The sequence below is a fragment of the Pinus tabuliformis genome, chromosome 1_2 (genome assembly GCF_031772625.1).
Source record: "Pinus tabuliformis cultivar Carrire ecotype Pingquan chromosome 1_2, CPIR1, whole genome shotgun sequence".
NCBI classification, from domain to species: domain Eukaryota; kingdom Viridiplantae; phylum Streptophyta; class Pinopsida; order Pinales; family Pinaceae; genus Pinus; species Pinus tabuliformis.
In genome coordinates this window covers 1,315,783,285-1,315,809,082 of record NC_142298.1, presented here as the reverse complement: position 1 = coordinate 1,315,809,082, position 25,798 = coordinate 1,315,783,285, and the positions used below count along the sequence as shown (strand labels likewise).

General features: G+C 39.4%; 1 protein-coding gene across 1 annotated transcript in view; it reads left to right on the top strand.

Annotated features, from left to right (window-relative positions):
• The window catches only part of LOC149211063 (transcription initiation factor TFIID subunit 5-like), a 354,672-nt gene extending 330,011 nt beyond the window's left edge, over window positions 1–24,661 (top strand). Inside the window, exons 17-19 of the mRNA XM_089396888.1 lie at window positions 23,900–23,995; window positions 24,103–24,175; window positions 24,268–24,661. Of these exons, the coding sequence (XP_089253014.1) occupies window positions 23,900–23,995; window positions 24,103–24,175; window positions 24,268–24,321 (223 nt within the window). The 3' untranslated portion in view covers window positions 24,322–24,661. The remainder of the gene's footprint in view (window positions 1–23,899; window positions 23,996–24,102; window positions 24,176–24,267) is intronic.
• Window positions 24,662–25,798: the final 1,137 nt, after the last annotated feature.

The window sequence follows — 25,798 nt, the reverse complement described above, 5'->3', positions numbered from 1 at the left end:
AACTTGCAACATGTTACCATGGGGATAAGGACTGGCTTGCAATCTTCCATCTAGAATTTCTTAAGCATTTCTTTGATGTACTTGGTTTGATATATGAATATTCCTTTATCCTGTTGAGAAATCTAAAGCCTTAAAAAGTATGTCAGTTCGCCAATCATAAACATTTCAAACTCACTTTGCATTTTTGTGGCAATGTCTTTACTTAATCTATTATCACTTCTTCCAAAGATTATATCATCCACATATACTTCGATAATTGTTAGGTTATCTCAATCCACTTTCACATAAATATTGTTGTCAACACTTCCTTTCTTGAATCCATGTTGATGTATATATCCATCAAGACGAGCATACCAAGCCCTAAGAGCTTGCTTGAGACCATATAGAGCCTTCTTTAATATGCAGACGTAGTCTTCTTTGTCAGAGAGCAGAAAACATTCGCGTTTTTCAATGTAAACTTCTTCTTCCAATTCACTATTTAGAAAAACTAACTTAACATCCATTTGGTAGACCTTGATTTTTCTCCAGCAAGCATAAGCGAGAAACATCCTGATAGCTTCCATTTTGGCAATGGGAGCAAATGTTCTTCAAAATCGGTTCCTTCAATCTATGCATATCCTTTGCAGACTGATCTTGCCTTGTTCCTAGTAACCTGTAATCCTTCAACTGTTTTGCTCCCCCTGAACCTGTAATGACACTGCCATCATGTTCAAACTACCTTCCTGTGAATCGTAGACTCGTGCCATATATTGCTACATAGACTCCTCCTCTACAAACATTAAGGAGTCAACAAGCTAGATTATTCAAAATAGTGAGTCACCTAACGATCCATCTTGACTTGAGTCATTATCTAAAGCAACTGGTAATTCCTCATGACCTTTTGGTTTTATAAATCCTGAAAGCATAACTGCTGAAACCTTGTTATCTGCTTGGTCTCCCTGTGCCTGTTTCCTTTTCTAGACCTTCTTATTCCTGCAATCTCGAGCCATGTGCCCATAGTTATGACACTTTAAGCATTCAATGTTGTCCATAGGCGATTCCATCTTATATATGTAACCACAAGCGTTATGGCCATAGTTATGGCATGTGAAACATTCAATGCTTGGCCCATCTAGCATTGTATTCTCTTCTGACAAAATCATCGTGGAACCTGTCTCGTGATCCTACAAACTTGCTTCTAGGGTTTTTGAGATAATTATTGTACCTGTCAAAAACTTCACAATCCCTAGGCATATGTCAAAAATTGTTACATGTGTAGCATTCAACAATCATCTCTCAAATGATCAAATATGTTGATATTCTGCTGAGTTCTGAAATATCCATTTCTGAGAGATCCCCTGGAATTATATTCATTCCAAACATACATACGACATTTTGCAACTCTATGTCCAAACCTTCCACATGAATAATAATGACCATAAAATATAGGTTGACACCTGGGAGGAAATCTTATTCGAGGAATTGTCTTCCAAGGTTCTTCCTGCGAGTCTTGCTCTCTGTAGAAATTTCTCATTTCACACCCCGTTTTTTAGTTTCACCTTATTTCTCCAAAATAGTTAAATGCCCTTTCCCATATCCATACATTCAACAACTGGAAAATAAATTTTGCTAAAAACACATTCCGGAAATATAACAGAATGCTGGAAAATGCAGAAATAAATATCAGCACATACAAACAACCATTTAACACATTTAAACACAGTGATTTTTGGTCAAGGTGACCCTAGAAAAACCCCCTACAACTCTTGGGGAAAACTAGTTCGAAAGTTCCTTCTTATTTCTGGAAAATGATTTTACAATAAGAGAAATATCCAACAAAAATCAGCAAGCAAATTTTTACAACTTATATCGTTTTCCGTGCCTCTCAGCCAACTGCAAAAACTTGCAAACAACAAAACAGAACAGCAATAAATGTTGTACGCCTCCTCGATTTTTGTGCCCAAATTTCAGCCTTAAATGCTACTGTACGAACTGCTTAGAAAAGCGTGCATACTGCCATAAATGCTGCTATATAGTTTTCCTCGATTTCTGTGCAGAAAACAGCAGTACGGCTGTACGGATTTCTGCCTAGAAAAGCGTGCCAAGGTACAACCACTTGCTGTACGGCCTCCCTCGAAAAATGTGCCAGCAAACTTCAATTTTTCTGCTCCTCAATTTTTGTGCTAACTTGTTGTACGACCTCCTTGGAATCTGAACCAAAACTGATGTACGACCTTTCTAGAAATTCGTGCCCAAAACTTGCCTTTCACTATGTGCTAACTCAGCTGTACGGACTTGCTGAAACGCTGCTTTGGAATGTGTGCCAAGCTGCTGCCTCCTTTTTCTCACTGTCTAGAAATCTCCTTTGCTCTCTTGCTCTCCTTCTCTCAATCTGCTCATGAAAGAATGAATGGCCTTTTCCTCCTTTCTCTCCTTTAATCTAACCCTAAATGACTTTTGGGGAATCCCTAAATCCAATGGCTGAAATAGATTGAGATCTAGGGCTGAGATTAAATGTTCATTTAAATCTCACTTTCTATTTTTTAATTCACCCCACTTTAATAAAAACCCACTTAGTCATTTATTTCCAAAGTCACTTTTCCTTTCTAATTTTACATTGACTTTATTAAAGTCACTTTAAAGTCAGACTTTAGTAACTTTATCACTTAAAGTCACTTTTAAATTAGATTTGACTTTATAAAAATTCTAAAGTCACTGTAGGAGAAAAATTAAATTCTTTTGGACACTTTTCCCTAGGCCAAAGATCAAAGCCTTAGGGAACCACCTGTCCTACGGTACCAAATTTCAACAATCTCTTGATCTAGCTGGGAGATCTACCTACTTGGTAGATTTTGCATATCCATCTTCTTTATTTGTCATAGAAGGACTTGACTCCTTTTCGAATTTTAACCAAGACCAATCTTGTCGCTGCATGATCGTTGGTTGCTGATGAGTTCGTCCAAAGTCTGTGAGCTGTTGGCGTAGTTTTGTAGAGTTTTTCCATTTTTAACTTCCTTTTGTAAAGAAATGGTTTCAGCGTCCAATGCTTCTCTTTCCTTGTTCCTTTCCTTTAATTCTTTCCTGAGCGATTCTTCAATTCATTTGTATTCTTCAACCTTGATTTTAAGATTTAGGACCTATTCCATTTCTGTCTTTAATTTGTCTTCAAGAGTGTTGATGTGCTTCTTCTCGACTTTGAGCTCTTTTTAACCCTGATCACTCCGTTTTGAAATTCAACCTCAGTCATTTCTTCTTCTTCGTCTCCTTCTTCGTCAGGTCCTCTTGCTTATTGTGTTTGGCCTTAAACAATACTCTTCCGTTGAATTCTTTTTCGTTATCAATGTCTTCTTCGAATGAGGAGCTATCTTCTTTGGAGAAAAAACTTTTCTTAAACCATTTCTTCTTGCCTTGCTTGTTGAACTTCCTAGGACTTTTCTTTCCTTTCTTAACAACCTCATTTTTGTGAGGACAATTGACTGCAAAATGCCCAACCCCACACAATCTAAACATATTAATGGAAGTTTACCTTTGAATTTTCCCGTACCTGTTCTGATTTTCCGCGTGAAATAGGCAAACTCTTTATCTAAGAATTCTCCAATTGTTGGAGGGGTGAATCAGTATTCCTTAGCAATTAGCACTTTTTAAATCTTTCAGAGCATTAGTTATGTTGATTTGTGGTAGTGTTGGATGTGCTCTAGCCATGAAATTTGGTGGAGAGGTTGGGGCACATGAGATCTCCAATACCCAGAAAGGGTTTGGGCAGATCCTAAACAGTTAAGGAGATATTAAAATAATTAATATTTTTAATGGAGTCCCCAAGTTTAGACTTAGGAAAATTAAAATATTAATGTGGATTAATATAAAACTGTATTAGAATGATCCAAAAGACATGGATCAAGCCAGATCTAATCTTAGCCATTGATTAGGTACTTAAGCTCGACCGTTGATATGTCAACGAAAAAAGTATAAGAGGGGGCTTGAGGGTCACTTGGAGAGTACACCAGATGATCAGTCATTCTATTTTCTAGAGCGGGTTTGCTAAGAGAGATAGAATCAGTGCTCAGAGTTGCAGCTGAGGGGCTGTGAGTACAGAGAGACAGAGAGACAGAGATAATGCCGATAGATCAGCGCATGAGCCAGAGAGAGTGACGCAGTAGCAGCTAGGGCTCACACAGGGCCACGCAGAGGCAACCAGGCGCTGCGCATTTGCTTCAGAAAGGCAAGTGTAGTTGACACAGAGGGCCAGAAGGTTGACGCAGGCCCATTCAGGGTGATGCAGGGCTAGCGCTGGGTAGAGAGAGGTTGACGCAATCCAGAAAGGCAAATGTTGGGGTTTTTGGGGCAGATTGGAGCTGAGGAGTTGTTGAATGGTTTATCCAGGGTTTCAACCGGGACATCTGTCTCAGACTGAGAGGTACTACTGCCAAGGGCATTCTTTGTTGGGTAAGCCGGATTTGGCACCCAGATTGAACTTTGAAATTGCTTAATAAGAAAATCCTCAGATAGTTGCACTTGTTTTCCCGCATTGGGTTTTCCTGGGGACATTGGTCCAAAAATAACGGTATCATTTTGTGTGCTTGTATCTATTTCTTTCAGTTGATGATCTGTAGTATGTTGAGTATGCACTAGTGTTTATTTTCAGTATTTACATTGTAAATAACTTGTTAAGTAACGGAACAAGTAGGTAGGAATAAATCAGTAAAGTGCATGGAGGGTTTCTAACTGGTAGACTTAGAAACTTAAACAAGTTAATCTTCAATTATTATTAATATTTATGCAGTAAAAATAGAACACACTAGGCACAAGAATTTTAGGTGGAAAACCCCCTCCGGGTAAAAAATCACCGAACGCTTTTTTAATAAATTCTTTAATCGGAACAAGTAGGTAGGAATAAATCAGTAAAGTGCATGGAGGGTTTCTAACTGGTAGACTTAGAAACTTAAACAAGTTAATCTTCAATTATTATTAATATTTATGCAGTAAAAATAGAACACACTAGGCACAAGAATTTTAGGTGGAAAACCCCCTCCGGGTAAAAAATCACCGAACGCTTTTTTAATAAATTCTTTAATCTTAAGCCCCAACTGAAATGAAAGTTACAACTTCCTAGAATTCTAGGAAAACATTCTTCTCCAACTCCCACTGGAAGGACGCCCCAACGCCCTGGTTTCTTCAGTGGTCAATTGAATGGATGCCCCAACACCCTAGTGAGCCTGAACTTACCTTAGCACCACCCTACCACCCTATAAAGACAAAAATTAAATACAAAGTGTGGACTCCCGTACCAGAGACAGTTATCCACGATACAATATGATTTACAATGATTTTAATCGAACACCCAATCACACTATGACCTGCAACCCAACCAGGACATCATCCCAACAGAGACTCCTATACCTCCCAATAATGCCTTTTCGACTCTAGGCAGATTGCCTCTTTTACAATAATGATTCTTCCAATGATGACACTTTTACAAATGACTCTTTTACAACTTTACAATGATGATTCTTAGCCTTGACACTTCTTCACAATATACGGATGGTTGTCATGTCTTCAAAGGATGTCCTGCTGCAATGCTTCCTTTGATTTGATACTTCTGCGCTTGAATTCTTGCTTGAAGTTGTACTTGAATCTTCTTCTACTTGCATATAAAAATTTTGTGGCGAAACCAATCCCAAAACAAAACAAAATACCCTTCAACTTACCTCTGCCTGCAAAACACATGTAAGTGCATAATAATGAATAAATACAAATTAAAATTACAACGCGTACATGAAGTGTGCTTGTCACTTTTGTTGTTGACTTGTTGCAGCAGTAGACAAAGACTCCCACTCTTGATATAAGCGTCGACTCTATGCAAGACTATATCCAAAACTGACCTAAAGATATATACAATAAAAACTGATGACATACCCTAGACTTGTGATGGATCAAGTACAACAACAGACCATTCTATCAACTATGACAAGACAAGTAACATGAACTTACAACATCATATAGATTTAGCAGACTTGGTGTAGCATCAAATGTGTAGTATCAAGAATAGGACATCCGAAATGTGGTATCAAAACTAATTGTGACATATAGAGACATAGAGATATAACCGAGACCTTGTATGTACTTACGTTGTCCTACAAAAAAATATGTCAGAGATGATACTCATATTTCAAATGTAAACACTAATCATACATACCTTGCTGTAGGAGACTTACCCTTGATTGTTGATGTGTGGTCCTTACTGTAGTGATCCTTGAATGCAGTGTTGTGAAAAGCGCGATTAAATCGTGCTTTTTTCCCCGGTGGATTTAATCGTGCTTTTTACACGAAAAAATTGGCTATTTTTTTGTCGATTTTTCGAAAAAAGCGCGATTTTTTCCGAAAAAAGCGCGGGGTTGCCGGGACAACACGATTTTATAATTTTTTTTTTGGTTTTTCATTTGGTCATTTGGGTTTTTTCATGCAATTTTTTTTGAAAGAAACAAATAATTTTTGAGTGGGGCAACTTAATGATCAAGTCTAGGCCCTAGTATGGATATGCTATTCATGGTAATGTTAAATTCTTAAAGTAAAAGTGACATTCTCCTTAATCTTCATTTTCATCCTTTTACTTAAATTTTTAACATTACCATGAAATGACTCAGGATGTTTGAGAGTGGTTCCAGCCTCATTGGATTTCATATGGAGAAAGTAGAATTTTAGATTTGATTTAAAATCCAGCAGACTTATCAGTTTTTCAGGATTTCAGGATTGGGAGATTGTAATGTTTCCAGGTGACACCACCTGCTCGGGCTACCCCTGCTACCAGTAGAGTACGTGGTCTACCTCCTATAGCTCCTACTTCTAGTTCTTCAACTTCTAGAGCACATCAGACTCCACTGCCATCTCCACCAGCACAGGCACCAGCATCTACATCTAGAGGGAAAGGGAAAGCTGTGGCATTTTCTCGCAAGAGGGGCAGAGGAAATCAATAGGATTAGACCTCATTTTATTGTATATGACATTATGACATGATGAAATACATTATCATATTTTTTGTTGATATTTTGAGGCTGAGTTGGGACTCAGGAGTCAGGACTTACTATTCAGGACATGATTCAATGTTATGTGCGATTTTAGCACTAGAAATGATATTAAACATCTTATATATTAGTTTTTCTATCATATTTATGTGTCAATGTATTTATTTTATGTTGTAGATGGTTTAGATATTAAAAAAATTGAAAAAAAATGAAAAAAAATGAATATTTTTGTACCAAACGGTTTTTTCCCGCTTTTTTCCTATTTTTTCTTGATTTTTCCGATTTTTTCCGATTTGTTCCCTGCGCCGATTTAATCTCGCTCGCGCTTTTCACAACATTGCTTGAATGCATGCTTTTTTTTTGCCTTGTAGAAGCTTGATATTGAATTTGTTGTATCTATGTAATTTTGGATCTCCAGGATCTGAAATTTCGTCCTGTGGTACCCCTCTGAGTCCTCTTTCCAACCCCACAGGTCTGATCAAGATTGGATTCTTCAAGAAAGAGTTATGCCCAATCTCCCACAATGACGCGATTATAGACTGGTTCATTAGAGCGAACTTGTATGAAGTGCCACGTGTCACTGTTGCGACCTTTGGCTCTGAAAAGGCTACTCAACAAACTACAGTTCGTCCTCTTTCTGTGGCTATTTACAAAATTTGAATCCAATGCTCCAAGAGAAAGTTATGATGATTTTCCCAATGTCACCTGTTTGACATGGAATTCGGGAGCCTGCAAAAACCTTAACTGCCTCAGATCATATCTCCGAAAATATAGCGAACCAAGATCAGAAATTTGGTCACGAGATTCATCAAGATTTCGGCTCAAATGGGTTTTAATTTCATCTTCTGAAGCTTGGCAAAAAAAAAGTTATAGTGAAAATGCCACGAGGACTTGTTGGAAGCCACAAAATCCCTACAAGAGGACGATATGAGGGTCATTATTTATATGAATATGTTGAGTTGAGAGGGTCCTCAACAAGTGAGCGTTGGAGGGATTTTAGGAGCAATTTTTTTATTATTAACTATTGACTATTCAATGACCACAACCAATTATGAGTGCCATGCCACAGCTCCATAGGGTTTTAGCCCACTAACTGGGGTTACTAACTTCAAACATGAATATCTCTCAAATCGTGAAGAATTACATGGCCTGCCATATATCAACGGAAACATCTCGACAAGTAGAATCCATATAGAAGATCCTTGACTCAGGATAGAGTAAGTTGCCAAGTGAAAATTCCCATGCAAGATCGGGGTAGCCCCTGGTGTTGCGTGGGTTGACATCAATGACAACCACTGATCAACAACCTTCAACTAGACTTATGGCTGTTAGTCCTGTTCTAGTGCATGATACATGAAATAGAAAAACACAACTTTCACTCCTTTGTAATCGGGGGTGATCTAATTGAAGCTCCCTCTTGATCAGAGACTTGTCAAAGCTTCCTCTTAGCTAGGGACTCTTCTATACATCAACAACTTCTTCTTCGTGGGTCCTTCAGTTGCTTGATAAACTTCTCTTCTTGATGTCATGAAAGTTAGTTGAACTTCTTTCTTGTAGGGTAACTATCATCGATCACTTTCCTCCTTAGTTCGTCATGTCATTCCTTTCTTCATGGAAAGTGGCCTTCTTCATATCGAGAACCTTCGTCATATGACTACTTCTTTCTTATCATGCTTCCTCCATTCATTACATGAATGCTAGTTGTACTTGTAAGTAGCCCTGCATGAACTTATCCAGATATTACTCAAGAAATCAAATATATGATTAACTAAAATTGTACCTTACTAGGTGGCTCTTCATCATGACATCTTTCTATAGGTATCAACATCCTGCACACATATTGTTAATTTTTGGTATGTTCTATGCTTAAGAGCAATTTACTTCAATTTTCTTGTTAGCTCAATATCAATGTCCAGTTTAGCAATCACATTAGCATGATAGTAAAATGCAGATTGAACATAAACATAAACAGTAGAAGACAAGCCAAGCCAAGAGGACACAAGATGTGGCACCAGCCAGGGACAAACCCCAATGTGGGGAAACCCTTCATCAATTCTTCTTATATTCTTCAATAGTTTAACAGAGAGAGAGATAGTACAAATATACAAAACTGATATTTTATGACAGAAATAGTAAAGCATTGACAAGAGAAGTCAATGCTGGTCAAACAGGACATAATCTTTCTCTAAATGGCTTGGTCAAGCCTAGTCAACTTCAGCCTCCAACAGCTAGCTCAATCAGCCCAAAAACTACATTGCTGGTTCTGCTCCTAGGAAAATCCTTCAACTCCTCAGAAGATCCTTCACATGGAAACAACAGGCTGCTACAATCACGATCCAATCTGGTCAACACTTTGACCCAACACTCCACAAAATGTTGTTGTCCTCCACTGTTTGCTTGCTCCTGCAATTCTGGTTAGGGCACAATATGCAACCCTTAACCCTCCATGCTATCAACAAATTAAGCCCTTCTAGAGCTGCAGTCCACCTAGGAGAGTCTCCCCTTATGCCATGTTGCCTCCTGCAAGCATTGTTCACCTCAACGCTGCCTTGGAACAACCTTAGCTGCTTGCTATGGCTTGCAGCCTAGCAAAGCAGCTAGTTGTAACTGCGGTATCCTCCAACAGGCCCAAACAGTCACCCCAAACAACAATATCTTGCCCTCTCCTAAACTCGGCCTACTGCCCAACAAACTCAGCCCTAGAAATAACTAACTTCGGACCTGTTTTGACCACAAAACAGTCCCTCAACCCAATCTTGACTCCTATCCAGCACTCGGCCTCCAAACAGACCTGTCCACGCTTTCCTAAATCAGACCTTCTTCCACGTAGTCCCTTGACCTCTCCTTGCTGTGGCTAGGGCTTGCTCTTTGTTGCAGATCAGGCCTCTCTTTCCTGCAGATTAGGGCTCCTTTGATTGCGGCTAGATCTCCCTTCAATCTGTGGCTAGATCTCTTCTTTAACTGCGGCTAGGGCTCTCCCTTTGACTGTGGCTAGGGCTCCTTAGATGACTGCAACTAGGCACCTTTGCGACCTTTCTTTCCACCACGTCCTCCTTGTGAGAGGACAAACCCAAACGAGTGGAGAGAGAGATCATGAGTGATGTGCTTCTCAAATGACTTGAGGTCTCCTCTATTTAAATGCAACATTGAGGTTGAGTTGGGGGTAATTCGCTTGCTGGCCGACCTTGACAAATCGTCAATAATATAAATAAATTCATATCTCCATAAATACATGTTGGAATCGGACGATTTTTAGAGCAATCCTACACCTCTCGGAGAGAGGAATCCAAGAAAAATATCAGCTGCCATAAATAAAGTGACCCATATGGAGTTTGGCCCTAGTTGCCAATTTTAACACATATTTACATGTCTCCCAAAGATATCCATTGTAAATGGTCTTCATCCTTTTTAGACTTTCATCAGAGTCTTCATATCTTTCTAGGAGATTTCTTATTCAAATCATCTTGGTCTTTTGGATGTCGATTGCCTTCATCATGGTTGCATATCTCACGATCTCTTCATTCCTCACACATTCCATTCCTAGCAACTTTCAATCAGAGTTTTTCCATTGTAGTCAATCACATCATAGTTCATATGAGGACATATTATGTTGATTTCATCTAGTGTGACTTTTTTGCATGAGTCTTCTATCCAAGCCATTTGGGTAATTGGGGATCCATGTGAATCCGAAGCAGGGAACCACTCATGAAGCTTTTTGATAAACATTGATTCTTAAATATATGTGTTATGAGAGTTGTCGGGGTAAACTCAAAGATTGCGTTGAGAGATGCTTGTTTCACCCTACAAGCGTTGACATTAGGGCTCAATGAATAACAAGGGCTTCATTTTTCCAATGGAGTTGCCAAGATTGATATGTCAATATTGTCATATGGGGAACAAGGCACACGTCTTCGGTCCCTGACAACGACGCCAAAAATGTTACTGCTCAATTTAGCAGGGGTCCTAGGAGGGGTTCCTATGGGACTACTACTAGATCAAGTGGCAACAATGGGACAAGGACCCACTGTCACCTCAGTCGATGTCCCCTGCTCTTTACAAACATTCAACAATGGGAGGAGTCTCAGTATGAGGGAAATCACTATGAATGATAAGTCAATGATTGGATAAGCAGTGATTTCTAGAGTCCATTCATAGGAGAGACTCAAATGATAAGGTTTGCTTGCTTTAGAAGCAAGGTGTGGGGCTCTCCAAGAAAGGCTCAAAGGAGGATTAGACCTAGGGATTAGAGATATTTTTCTTGATAAAGGATGTCCTAGACCTAAGATTCATAAGGGAAGAAGGCTTTCTAGGTGGCCTTGAAAAAGAATGAATGATGAGGGTATTGCGTTGATTTGGGGTAGCATCAGATGTGCTCTAGCCACGAAAATTGATGGAGAGGCTAAAGCACATGAGATCTCCAATACCCAGAAATGGTTTGGACAAAATCTAACCAGTTTGGGAGATATTAATATTTTTAATGGAGTCCCTAAGTTTAAGCTTAGGGAAAATAAAATATTAATGTGAATTAATATAAAACTATGTTAGAAGGGTCCAAAAGTCATGGATCAAGCCAAAGTTAATCTTAGCCATTGATTAGGGACTTAATCTCGGCCGTTGAATTGTCAATGAGAAAAGTATAAGAGGAGGCTTGAGGGTCACTTGGAGGACACACCAAGTTGATAAAGAATTTGATTTTCTAGGGTAGGGTTTGCTGAGGAAATCGAAGGAGTGATCAGAGTTGCAGTTGAGGGGCAGTGAATATAGAAGCAGAGAGGCAGAGATAGTACCGGGAGGATCAGTGCAAAATCTGGGAGAGAGGGACGCAGAGCCAACCAGAGGTTCACGCAGAGCCAGCCAAGGCTCACGCAGAGGCAGCCAGGAGTTGCGTAGTGCCTCAGAGAGCCACCGTGGGTGACGTAGAGGCTCTAAGGGCTGATGCAGTGCCTCCAGACACTGACGCGAGCTAGGGTAACGTTGGGCAGATGTTGGGCCAAAAAGCACTGACGCCAGTGTTTTTAAACTCGACCGACTCGGAACCGACTCGCCCGAGTTGGTCTGAGTCGGCCAAAAAAATTTCAACTCGGTTGAACCAGTTCGGCTGGCCGAGTCATTGCATGACTCGGCCGGCTCGGCCGAGTCTGTATCAACCCGGCCGGGTAAAACGTATTTTTTTTGTTTTTTTTTATGTTTTTCCTCAGTGTGGGGGACTCCAAATGGTTTTATTAATTGGTTTGTTGGTCTTTGGGGTCCATTCCCCTCTCCTAGTATTGATATGCTATTCATGGTATTCTCCTTAATCTTCATTTTCATCCTTTTACTTAAATTTTTAACATTGCCATGAAATGAATTAGGATGTTTGAGAGTGGTTTCGGCCTCATTGGATTTCATATGGAGAAAGTAGAATTTTAGATTTCATTCAAAATCCAGCAGACTTATCAGTTTTTCAGGATTTTAGGATGGGGGGATTGCAATGTTTCCATTGAATTTTGTCATGTATTAGGGTATGGAACTCGTATTTAATCAAGAGCACCAACCCCTCTATGTACCTTGATGTTAGTGACATTGGTTGTCGAACTCCTCCGGAATTTGCTCCCAAACCAGGAGCTTCTGAAAATGTCGCTTCCGCTCCTGTTTTCGCTCTCGTTCCCCGCTTTCGCTCCTGCTCCCAAGTAACACTAAGCCAGATGATGTTGGCAACTCTAGCAGCAGCCAGTAGTACTGGTCACAGACTTTTGTTGTAGAGGCCATTAATAGCCTCCTTGGTTATGTGTTTTTGTTTTGATCTCTATATCATCATCGTGTATGTATTGGACAGTGCATTGGGTGCCATTTTGATATAATGGATATATTCATGAGCCTACTTTGATCATATGTTGTCTTCTATCTATATTCTAATGCCATGTGTTTGGAAACATGAATGAAAATCTTTAAAATTATGTGTTTTTATAAAAAATAAATATTTAATGTATTTTTTACAATGACCGAGTCATTGAAATCGAGCTGAGCGAGTCGCTACCGAGTTGGAGTCGGAGTCAGAGTCGACCCTCGGCCGAGTCGGAGTCGGAGCCAGAGTTTTAAAACATTGGCTGACGTAGTCCCTAGAGGTTGACGTTGGGGTTTTCGTGGGGGAGATTGGAGCTGGGCACTGTTGGAGTGTTTATCCGGGGTTTCAGCCGGAATATCTGTCTCCAAAGGAGAGGTACAACTATCGAGATTATTCTTTGTTGGGAGTGTTGGTTTTGGCACCCAGATTGTATTCTGAAACTGCTTAATAATGCAAACCCTCAGATAGTTGCTCCGGTTTTCCCACATTGGGTTTTTTCGAGGACATTGGTCCAAAAACAACGATGTCACTTGTGTGTTTGTTGTGTTTCCTTTAGTTGATGATCTTTAATATGTTGAGCATGTACTTGTATTTATTTTCAATATTTACATGGTAAATAAGTTGTTAATTAATTAGAACAAGTAGGCAGAAATATATCAGAAAGTACATGAAGGATTTCTAACAGGTTAGACTTAGAAATTCCAACATGGTATCAGAGCAAAGTTACAGATCACAGAAGAACTGAAGACATCAACTGAGCAGAGCAGCAACAACAGAAAACAATTGTCCCAAGTGACAGAAGTTGTTCCTAACAAAGAAGCAGCAAGGAAGGGGTGACATAGTGCCTGCGTCATCAAGTTTGAGCCGGGAAGAGGATCAGCGCAGTGGCAGAGGAGAGCAGACTCGACCTACACAGTGCTTGACCATCTTTCTTAGTCAAGAAGGATTGACGCCATGTGGCCAGGAGGTGCAGATTTTGCTAGTGCCATGATTACCCAGAGCCTTGAAGCTCTAAGCTTCAGTTTGCTCGGGCTTAGGAGGCTGTGGGTAAGTTGCAGAGTGAAGCTGGGGGACAGATGAGCAGGTTGCTGACATTCTCACGAAGCTTCTCGAGAATGTCAAATTATTATTCTTCCGAGAGAGTCTTGGAGTCGTGGAATGACCCTCTTATGAGCATCCCGTATGAGTTGGACATAGAGCTCTGGGAGCTCCTGGGTGTGAGGGGTACTTCTTGGAGCTAGCTATGAGAGACCATAGGGTGAGTGGTCCACCTTCCCTTAGTGGTGCGCCGGATACAGGGTGAGTGGTTCACCTTCGCCTGTGATACCCCATTATGGTTGACATGTGTGTAGGGTGAGTGATTCACCTTACCCTACCCGGACACATGCATGTAGGGTGAGTCCGTCCCCTACAGTTGACAGATGCATAGGATGAGTGGTTCACCGTCTCCTGCTAATGCCCCGACACACATTGTACCCATAGAGTTCGAGACTCATGGGAAGTACCTCTCATCTAGCCAATGAGTTGGGAAAAGATGGTTAGGGACTATAGCACTGCCGATGAACGTATTGTGTAATGTCGTACTCCCTATGACTAAGATGTGTGGTGTTGGACAACTTGATTTGGGATCAAGGACTGACTTTAGTCAATGGAGAGTGGTATGATACACTCTCGATCACTTCTTCATTATCTCTTCATGGTTCAACAGAGCAGTGATGGCAAGATGGTACAGGATGACAGGTTGGCATGATGATGGATTGGCAGGTGGAATTCTCCCTAGTTGAGAGGGAGTGTTAAAATTGGCAACTAGGGCCAAATTCCACCTTAGGACAACTCATATGATGGAGATGATTATTGCATTGGATTCCTCTTTCGAAGAGGTACAATTTTGATATAAAGATCATCTCATTCTAACAAGCAGAAATGGAATTATGAATTTATTTCTCCTATGGACAAATTGTCAAGGTCGGCTCCAGTCAAATGTAGGCTCATGAAGCCCAATAGATGTGTCTTTTCACCCTCAACGTTGTGTATAAATAAGAGAGACCTTTTCCTCATTTGGACATCATCATCTCATCACATCTTCTTCTCTCTCTTGATTGGGTCAAACAACATTGGAGGCTTCTCTCTTCTACTTCGCACGTGTGGCTGGGCAGCTCTTTCTCTTCTTTGCACGTGTGGCAGGAGGCCGAGTTTCTTCTGGGCAGAACAGGTCGAAATTGTAGAGCGTTGACCAAGGGGAGTTTGACCAACGTTGACCTTAGTTTTTGGGCCAAAATTTTTGCTTTTCCTAGGCTGCATTTATTGGCACAGAAATTGAGGCATTTGGAGTGGTTTGACCAGCATTGACTTCAGGGATAATTGGACTATTGTTTGGAGGATGTTTTGGGGCAGTGTTGACCACCGTTGAATTTTTGGTTAGGGCTGATTTGACTGTTGATTTAGCAGATCTGTTTTGGGCTTATATTTGTACTCTCTCTCTTTGTTGAACTATTGAAGAATAATAAGAAGATTTGATCAAAGGGTTTCCCCACATTGGGGTTTGTCCTTGGCATGCGCCACATCTTGTGTCCTCTTGTCTTGGCTTGTCTTATGCATATGATTTTATGTTCTATCTGCATTTACTGTCAATGTTTATAAGTTAATGTGATTGCTATTGGATATAATTGGAATTTGTCATTGGGCTGCTAAAGTAACATTGAAGTAAATTGTCTCAAGCATAGAACATACCATTGCTATCTAAAATTAACATGTCCCCTAGGTCTCTTTTGGGATGTTAATGTTGCACCCTAGTCCAATGGGATCTCTTTTACTAGCCTATTGGTTTTAGGGATGGTACTACATGGGAAACCCTAATTTTGGTTGCGTGGTCCCGCTCCCTGATTTGCATATATTGCTCCCCTTCCGCTCACTACACCCCCAATCATTTCTCCTCCCACCTAGGTCCACATAGGGTCAGCAACCCCCTCTCCTTGCCTCACATCTTGGGTCGGGCCTGGAATGATGCCCGAAGGTTGATCCAGCGAAAGGAAAAAAAAAGAGCATAATTGGCCACATTCAACAAGAAATTGTACTACAAAATGCAAAAGATGGTCGAGACAAAAACATTTAGCATGTGGGCAAAAGCCATGACATGAGCTCTACCCCATTCCATGGCCATCACCTTGGTTCCTACATGGCCCTTGATGAACCTCCTTTATCATTTAGGAGCCCATGATTGTCCCAACCCCCAGTGAGCGATGAACTGCCCCACCTTATAAGGGGGTATCCACTGCTATACTTTATGAATCATGCTCTCATTACCTAGAGCCCTAAGCAGTTAACCAATGAAAATCATAAAAAGCCAAAAGGCATATGAAGAAGGGTGGGAAAATCAAGGTCGGGGTAACTCATGCACTGATTGCACCCTCCTACACATTATTTACACAAGTGTGGGCTTCCCTTTTATTAGCGACCCTTTTACCATGGCATCTGATCCAGGTTGTCCCCTTTCATTCCCTACTCCATTCCATCATTATGCCACATGCCATCACTATTTGAAGGATATACCACGGACATACCACCCCCTTTAGGGCTAGAAACCACCTAATAGGATGCTTGGTTAACCCTATTTGGAGTTGGGAGACATTAGCACATGAAGCCGACTATGCAAGGGCATGCCATTATGAAGTGCTGACTTGTTATCCATGGTTTATAAACTCTTTTACTTGATTTCTTTAATGACTTGGTGTGCTGGAAGGCACGAGGATGCATTGGATCTTGTGCAAGATTGCACGTGGTTTCCATTTGGGTATGGTCTCCCTATACGGGGTCCTAACCCCAAAGGGCTACATTGGCACATGTAGGGTGTGTGTAGAGAGCCACGGGCCTCCATAGCAGCAAACAACATTCCATGGATCCCCATAGCCATTCAAAGATTACTCGTGGTTCACTTATTAGACAAGGAAGATGCACCTTGTTAATCTAGGTTGTCATTGATGTCAATATGGCAATATTCTGGATAGTAAACAATGATGTGAAGCCAAGTAGAGTTGATCCATGAAGCAACAAGAGTATGTCAATATGGCAATATTCTAGGATACTCAATGATGATATGAAACGAAGGAGAAGCAGAGTAGATCCATGAAGAAACAGGAGCAAGAAGCCAAGGAGCAAGGCCATCAGGAAAGCCAAGCCATGAGTAAGAGTTTGTTAACGGAGGAGTTAACAAAGGAGGCATATCAAAGCTATCGCTTATGCTTAAGAGTATTGCAGAGTATCAGAGGAGTTAACACATCAGAGGAGTATTGCAGAATATCAGAGCAAGAGAGGCATATCGGAAAAGATATCAGAAGCCATCAAGGTATGAAGGTATTAGAGAAGTTCATTGAAAGACATTGCAAAGCCAAAGGAAGACCTATTGGAGCAAGAGGAGCCATATCGGGAGTATCGCATGTATTATATGCCCAAGAAGTCCCGCAAAGAGGAAGAAGTCATCAAAAGAGAAGGAACAAAGAGGAACACGCATTAGGAGGAGAAGCCAGCGGAAGAGCAGTTAACAGAGGAACCATATCATGAGATATCGGAGGAATATTAGAGAAGAGCTATTGGAGCAGTGTATCGGAAGCCATAGGAGCGACAAGCCAAGAGCAGATAAGAGCGGAGTAGTATATATATATATATATATATATATATATATATATATATATATATATATATATATCAGAGGTGTTAGTCGTGAAGGAAGGCGGTTTTTAAACAAAAGCGGGTTATCGGGCGAGAAAGAAGTGGTAAGTGGTATTGAAGGGTGAGCACCCGATTCCACTAACCGAGCGACACGTAGCAGCGAGGAGGAGAGAGGAAACCGCTTTATCGGGCAGTTAATCCTCGTGCTTGTTGTCTACTCGAAATCGTTGTGAACCATCAGATCCATTGAGTGCAGATCGATGGTGGAGGATTGTCGCACAAGTTTGATTGATCAGGCTAAGAGACAACCGTCGGATCGAGCGCTAGATCAACGGTCCTGATTTAATCGGAGATCAGAGAAAGGAAGGAGCTGCGCTGCGGAGGTGTCTTTGATGTGCGGACCCGACGATTTATGAACACGGTTCATTATTATTTGAAGTCCGGCTTATGTGTTCGGAGCGGGGTTTTCCCATCAACCGTCAGATCTGATGGAGGGAAATCTACGGTGGAGAATGAGCCTGATAAAGGTAAGCATCGATAAACGCGCCAAGGCTATGGAAAAGCGGAAAATGTAAGTTTCCGTGTGTTTGTGTATATTCCCATTATACGAGGGTTATAATAGAATTAAAGGGGATAAAGGTTTATGGGTTAAGTTTACGCATAAACAATGTTAAGAGAGGGTTTTGTGGTTAAGTCTGATATATCAAAGCAAAGTGTGAAGTTTGATTATATGCGGCTTAAGCATATTGGGAGTTATGTATCGCAGCCTTGTCACGTTAAAACTGCGATAGCGATATGTATGCTGACCCGACTACACCATTGCAATATGATTTAATATATTATCGCATCCACCATATCGCAAGCCTCTTGTAAAGCCTTGCCACATTGAAAGCGCCGATTGCGATAAGGCTGTGGACCCGATGGACTTATTAAAAGCACTTTATTGTTATATCGCATCCATCTCATATCGCAAGTCGTGAAGAACTGTAACTATGACAAAACGCCAATTGCGATATACTACACGAACCCGATAGCTCCATTATAAACCACCCTAATGTAATATAACATCCACTGTGTCGCTAGTCTCTAAGGGATGTTAAATCCGCCGATTGCGATGGAGCTATGGACCCGACGGAGTTATTAACAACAGAGTATAATCATATCGCATCCAGTAGGGGCAATCAGTAATCGGCCATCAATGATGTTATAGACATGACTTATAAAAGACCTCCTGAAAGCTACGATTGTGATTGTGACGTGGCATGTGGGACCTCCCTGTTGGTACAATGTCTCCAATGAAATCCTCCGTAAATAATGATTGAGTCTATTATATAAATATTAAAGAAAAAAGGGCCTCTTTGATATTGTTTAATATGCAACATTTCTTTGTAATTCGGCCTTTCTTCTGAATTTACGTATCCTGTGGGTATTGGAACACTCGAATCGACAGAGGAAGCCATGGACCAGGAAGCCGAAGAATTAGGCGAGCGTAGATGGACGAGCGAGCATAGAGGAAGCTAAAGCGACCAGAGGAAGGAAGCCAAAAGGTCGAGCGAGCGTTGAGGAAGCCGAAGCTCAAGTGAGCAAGGAGGAAGCCAAAGGTCAGCATATCAGGCTTATATAACAGAGAAAAAAAGTGGTTGTGGTTGGCGAACTGGAAGAAAGGAAGAAGTGGTAGGTCCAGCAGGACAGGATGAAGCCGAAGGTCCAACAGGACAAGAGGAAGCTGAAGGTCCAGCAGGATAGGAGGACGCTGAAGGACGAGCAACTCTATTGATTGGATTCACCTTTGAAAAGCTCAGACCAATGTTGGGTTAATCAGGTACATAACGCAACCTAAAGAACAATTCTGTGAAGGGATAAATAAAGTTTCATCTAACATAGCTTGAAGGGAACAGTAGCTAGCACCAGCATTGAAGCAAATGTGATTAGGTTTTAAGTGAGAAGTGAGAGGTTGAGTGTTAGAGGGGGTTTGAGTGTATCCGCGTTCAACAGTTAATCAGGTATTTCTTTGTATTCCCACCTAGCCCCAGAGTTGCACCATACACTTGGCAGATGATCCAGGACGTGCATGAGGATGTGGCATCACCTACACCATCATCCTAGCCCTTGCAAGTGATCGACAGGCATCTTCAATTTGTTTGGAGACCCATGAGGACACTTGTGTGTGCCCACATGTCATTTGGAGCACCACAAGTTATTACAAGCGGCCAACCCCTGGTCCACTGCTTTTGGGAGTTCAACTACAGATTATGGCACATATGGACTCCATTAGGCCTCCTCCAAGGCCCAACGCCATGCTCTATTCATTATTTGACCTCTTGAGAGGCTTATTCTTTTGTTTATGAGCTAGTTTGGTGGGCTTGCCACCAAAAGTTAGTTATTTTGCACATTATTTTATTGTAGGGGCTAATGCAAGCCTAATTAGCTAAATCAAACTCATTAGAAGTGTATAAATACGAGTTATGTGAATTCATTTTAGGATCATCACTTGGATTGGATCATATCTTCTTGTGAGATTTTCGCTATCTTTTGAGGATGAGACTTTTTGGATGAATGGATGAATTTTGATGTTTGGTTATTCTTCTTTGTTTTGGAGCTTCTATGATTGGAATATCTTGGTGATTGGATATATTCTTCTTACATGTAAGTACTATGTTAATGCTATTTTGATTCTTTATTTTGTTGCATTTATGATATTGGGATTTTTTTTATTCTAGGGTTAATTTGTTGTTTTTCTTGGAACAAAATTGTGGAAATTAAATCTCTAAATACTGTTGTATCATTATTGGGCCATGTTTGAATGAATCAATTTTCCTAGACACATCCTTGTCTTGACAAGTCACCAAATATTGTTGAACGAAGTATAAATGACCTTGAAGCTACTTCCATTAAGCATTAATGCCCAACGAAGTTGTCTTTTAGGCCTCCTTAACAAGTGGAAATCAATCCAATCTCTAAATCTTCCACGACTCCATCTCTCCCAAAGGACAAAGCACTGGTCCTCCTCCAGTGATCACTTTAAAGCTTATTTCTTTCACCTTCCCCTCTTTCTCTAGGCCTAACCTACATAAGTCACCTATGGCATCAATTATCTCACAATCTAGCCATCCAAATACTTTGATTGTTGGTCAACAACTGTGCTGGTGTGTCCTCAAGAAGCCCTCCAAATTTCATGAGATTTCGACGATGGGATTTTGAGATATCGCAAGCCCTAGTTCGAAAACCAATCCTTGCCCTTGGTTTCCCTTAGGCTAGAAACCTCATTGAGATCCTTGCATTGCCTTTCATTGAAAATTCATTCCTTGATCCCTTTCCCCTCCCTAATTAGGTCAAGTATATCATTGGTTGCTAAATCCTATCCTCTTGACCTAACCTTGGGTCCACTTAGTCCCGTGTGGTCCCATGCACTATCAAGGTTAATTCTTCAAAGATCACTTGGAACCCAAGTTTCCACAAGAATTATAGGGGTTAGGGATCTCCTTTATAAGGCACATACTCGAAACCTAACCCTTGAAATTCTCCCCAAACCCTTCCTAGAGAGCCTTCCATCTTGTCTTCCAAGACAAGCAAGCCACAATCTTGAGCCTCTTTTGTGAATAGGCTTCCAAGATCACCCTTCATCCTATCTTTGATCTATTCATATTTGTGATCCTTATCATACCGAGTCTCCTCCCATCAGTGAAAGTCCGTAAAGAGTAGGGAGATTTAGCTAAGGTGACCGTGGGATATTGCTCCATTGTTTCCCTTGACCTAGCAATTGTTGCTTTAGGATTCCCTCCGAGGACCCCTGCTAGTTTGAGCGGTAACAATGCCAATGCCCTTGACTTCATATTTACCATTATCTCCAAGATCAACCCTTTGAGCCATCTTCTTTTCAACCAATTCAGAGAGATGATCACGATTCCTAGTCATCTGCCTACATGCATCTGTCCACCAACCATATTTCATCATGTCTTGCAATAGAACCTATAAAAGTAGAATAAAATGCGTATTCATCATCATAATCATTCTTTCTAGCCATCCTCTTATGAGATGATTCATTCAGATCAACAACAAAAGCATGATGCTTCCCTTTCCTTTTTCAATCTCCACTCATTTGATAGTCATCCCTTTGATTTCTTTGAGGACATTAATCTTGATAGTGACCATTGTTGAAAATGTAACTAGGTTTGGTCTTCATAATTATCATTGTACTTGTATCAATATGTATTTCATGTAAAAATCATTAGGGGAATTTTGAGGTCTAAAATGGGCCTCCTAAGGAAATTATAAAATAATAGTGGAAATAATAAAATAAGATTAGATTACATCATCAAATTTTAGAGGGAAAAAGAAAAAACTATTTTTTCAACTCGTATTTTGAAGTTATATGCCTATGGATTTACTCAAATTTTGAGCTGGAACACTCATTGGATCCAGAATTTGATTCCTCATCCAAGGAGTATACATGTTGCATACTTTCGATGGGACTTGCTACACGAAAAATGACAAATACATGAAAAACGTGATTGAAATCATGTTTTTAACGTATTTCTCATTTTTCGTGTAGCAGGGTCCATCAAAAGTATGCAACATGGGTACTCTTTGGATGATGAATTAAATTTTGCATCCAATGAGTACTCCCACTTGAAATTTGAATAAAACGTTAAGGAGATAAGTTGAAAATACGAGTTGAAAAAATAGATTTATTATTTTATTGTTTTTTAATCTTTTTACTTTTTTACTCCAAAAATGGTGAATCATCCCCCATGGTTGACATCATCATCTTCATCCTATTGGTTCTTATAAATTTTATTTCCATCGAAAGTATGCAACATGGGTACTCTTTGGATGATGAATTAAATTTTGCATCCAATGAGTACTCCCACTTGAAATTTGAGTAAAACGTTAGCGAGATAAGTTGAAAATACGAGTTGAAAAAATAGATTTATTATTTTATTATTTTTTAATCTTTTTACCTTTTTACTCCGAAAATGGTAAATCATCCCCCATGGTTGACATCATCATCTTGAATCCTATTGGTTCTTATAAATTTTATTTTGGTTGTACATTTTTCTTAGGAGGCCCATTTTGACTTCAAAATTCCTCTAATGGAAAAGAAGAAAAATAAATTAATATTATTATTATTTTCATTAGTCAAAACATTTTCCTCATGTTTCTAGGGTTTATTGAGTAAAAAAAAGAAAATCTGTCACGAGTGAAGTCCCATTTGGACTATTTGTAAGAAAATAAAAATATTTTATTTGGAGTCAAAATACTCCATTTGTCACCCACAAGACCAAGTCGACCTAGAAGAGCCATCTATTTGACATTCTAGACAACTATAAATAGAGGATGCTTCGACCTTATTTGATCACTCATCACACATTGATTTCTGTGTCAAATAGAAGAAGAGAAAGAGCAAATTCAAGGGAGAGAAAAAAAAGTCAAAGGAAAGAGAATTCAAGTACTTTGCTTGCTTTTTGTTCAAACGTGCAAAGATTTTGTGAAATTTCAGGTTTGCAATTTAAGGTTTGACTGGTGTTGACTTTCGTTGACTTTGACATGGTGAAGAAGCTTTGAAGGAGGGATGTATTGGGTCTATGTGGCAGTCTTTGTCTTGGTCCTTGGTCTTGGATATCTCACTTTGATCTGATTCTGTAAGAAGATGAATTGTTTGGGTTTTCCTCCTTGTGGGGTTTTTCCCCTGGCTACATCTTTGTGTTCTGTCTTTTGTGATCTTCATGTATTTTATATTTTGGTAATTTCTTGATGAAGAAGACATAATAAAAGTAACAAAAATCAACAAACATTCACAAGTAATTATCAAGCAAGAGGAATCAACCCTAATGTACTAGCATATTATTTTTTGAACAACCATAAGCTTGACAATGATATCATTAAACATTTGTCAGATCTCTTCTATTTTGAGAGGGAGGAGGAGGTCCTCTTTGCAGAGCAGGTTCCGTTCTTGAATACAACGAATATTTACAATATCTTGAATATGAGAATATCCATCATAGGATAAATATTTATATTTAAATGTTTGAGTACAAAAGTGATATGGTCGAATACAATAAGGGACCCTGTGTAAATATTAGGCAGGGCCGCCCTTTCGTAAGGAGTCATGTGCTTTGAAATATTCCCTTTCATAATTATTATTATCAATTATTATTTGTATTAGTGTACATTTATGTTCATAACAGTGAAGCAGATTTTACTAATTGTAATGGTAGAAACTAAGTGTTATGAGTGTTACAAACTTATGTCCTACAATAATGCATTTATTAGTGGATAAATGAAAATGACTATAACGCAGCATATACATAAATAATCAAAGTAATAAGAGCAAATGAGAAATATATCCATGCTTTCTAGAACTAATACTGGTACTCAATGGAGTCAACTGATTATCTGGTGGTTATGATAGTTGTGAAGGTTCAGTATTAGCATCTGGCTCTGCAGACTGTACAGTAAAATTATGGGATGTCAATGCAAGTTCAAGAGCACCACGAGCAGAAGAAAAGTATGTCTTTGTTTCTCTCTTGATGCTGATCATGCTGGTATTTGTTTGATGCGCTAGTTGTTTTTGAAAATTGAGTAAACTTCAAAATATTGTGCCTTTTATTTCAGAGCTGGAGCTGCACACAGATTGCGGCTGTTGAAGGCTCTCCCCACAAAGTCTACTCCTGTTCATGCATTACGAGTAAGATTGCAACCCTCGTGTTTTCTTTGAGAAAGAATTTATTTTATTGTTAATACTGATTTATGCTCCTTGCATGTTATTGCTTTGACTAGTTTTCGCGGAGGAACCTCCTTTTTGCAGCTGGGGCATTCACAAGGAACCCATAAAGGTTATGTCAATACACAGTTTTGCGAATTTACTATTGTTTGCTGGTGTACATTTGAAATAGAAAATATCTTCAGGCAACACAGATGTCATTATCATTATTTTTTAAACATAATCTTTGATGTTTATTCATTCAATATGAGAAAATTGTTATATTCATGAAAATGAGTTATTCTCTAACATCCATTTTTAGCTTCGGGCTAGCAAGAAAATATTACATTATTTCACATTTGAGGTCTTCCAAATTCCGTTGGTGTGAACCACACGCCTTTATTTCCATGATTTCCTACTGTGGTTTAGAAATTATCTTAATCAATTGCAACTTAACCATATTAACTTTGATTCTGTTTTATAACTTTGAAAGTCTAAATGGCTTGATTGCTTTCACCATCTTCTTGTTGATTTTTTTGACAAATTGTTCTTAATTGTAATTGCACCGAGAGTAGCTAGGTGCATGTATTACCCAAGTAGATGTGTCATGTCTGTAATGTTAATAAACCAAGTTGAAAAAATGAAGTCCTTAAAAACGAAAGGGTAAAAATTCGCTGATGATAATAAAAAAAAACTAAAAGACAGTATCATAATATGATAAAAACAAAAAGTAAATAAACCAACATAGATCCATCTTAACCATGACTTTTTTAGCATTGAGAGAAATTCTTTGGGGTACTTCTGTCTGATTTGATCCTTCTCATAAAAACATATTGTAAATAAACCAGCATAGATTCATCTTAACCATGGCTTTTTTAACATTGAGAGAAATTCTTTGGAGTACTTCTGTCTGATTTGATCCTTCTCAATGCCTATCATGGTAGAAATTTCAACGATAAATTCTTTTCATATTCATGGTATTAAAAAAACAAAAAATTAAAGATATCAGGGTTGGGATTTATTTATTTATTTTGACTATGGATTTCAGCATCGTGTTTACGTTCAATTCAATTGCGATGGCTTCCTTTGTTAACTGTTTATCTGGAGGTACAATTATTATTATTTTTCATGACTGATGCCTAGATTATGTGGAATTCGCGCAAACATTTTCTTCTTATAGGTAAGGTATTAACAGACATGGAAAGTTATGTGAAAAATACTAATAGGGGAGGTATTGATTAATTCCCTTTGGTAGAAAGGGAATCATATCTGCAATATAGATGTTCTTTACATCAAATTGTATTAAAGTGAGGTTGACCTGGTTATAAGGAGTTGCTTATCATTATTTCCTCGATTATTTTTGTTCGCTGACCATTATATCCTTGTATGATGGCACCAGAAAGGGTATTGACAGAAGTTGCTGTAAATTTTTGAAAAGGCTTGGTCAATACATTGCTAAATCTACACAGCTTGCACTCGTTCCCGGGTTCTAAATGAAAATTCTAGCCGTGGTTTTTTCTAAATTCCTAAAAAATTTGTGTGTGTTTTTGTATTTAAGAGGACTATCTATTAGTGTTCTTTCTCATTATTATTCCGGGATTCATTTGG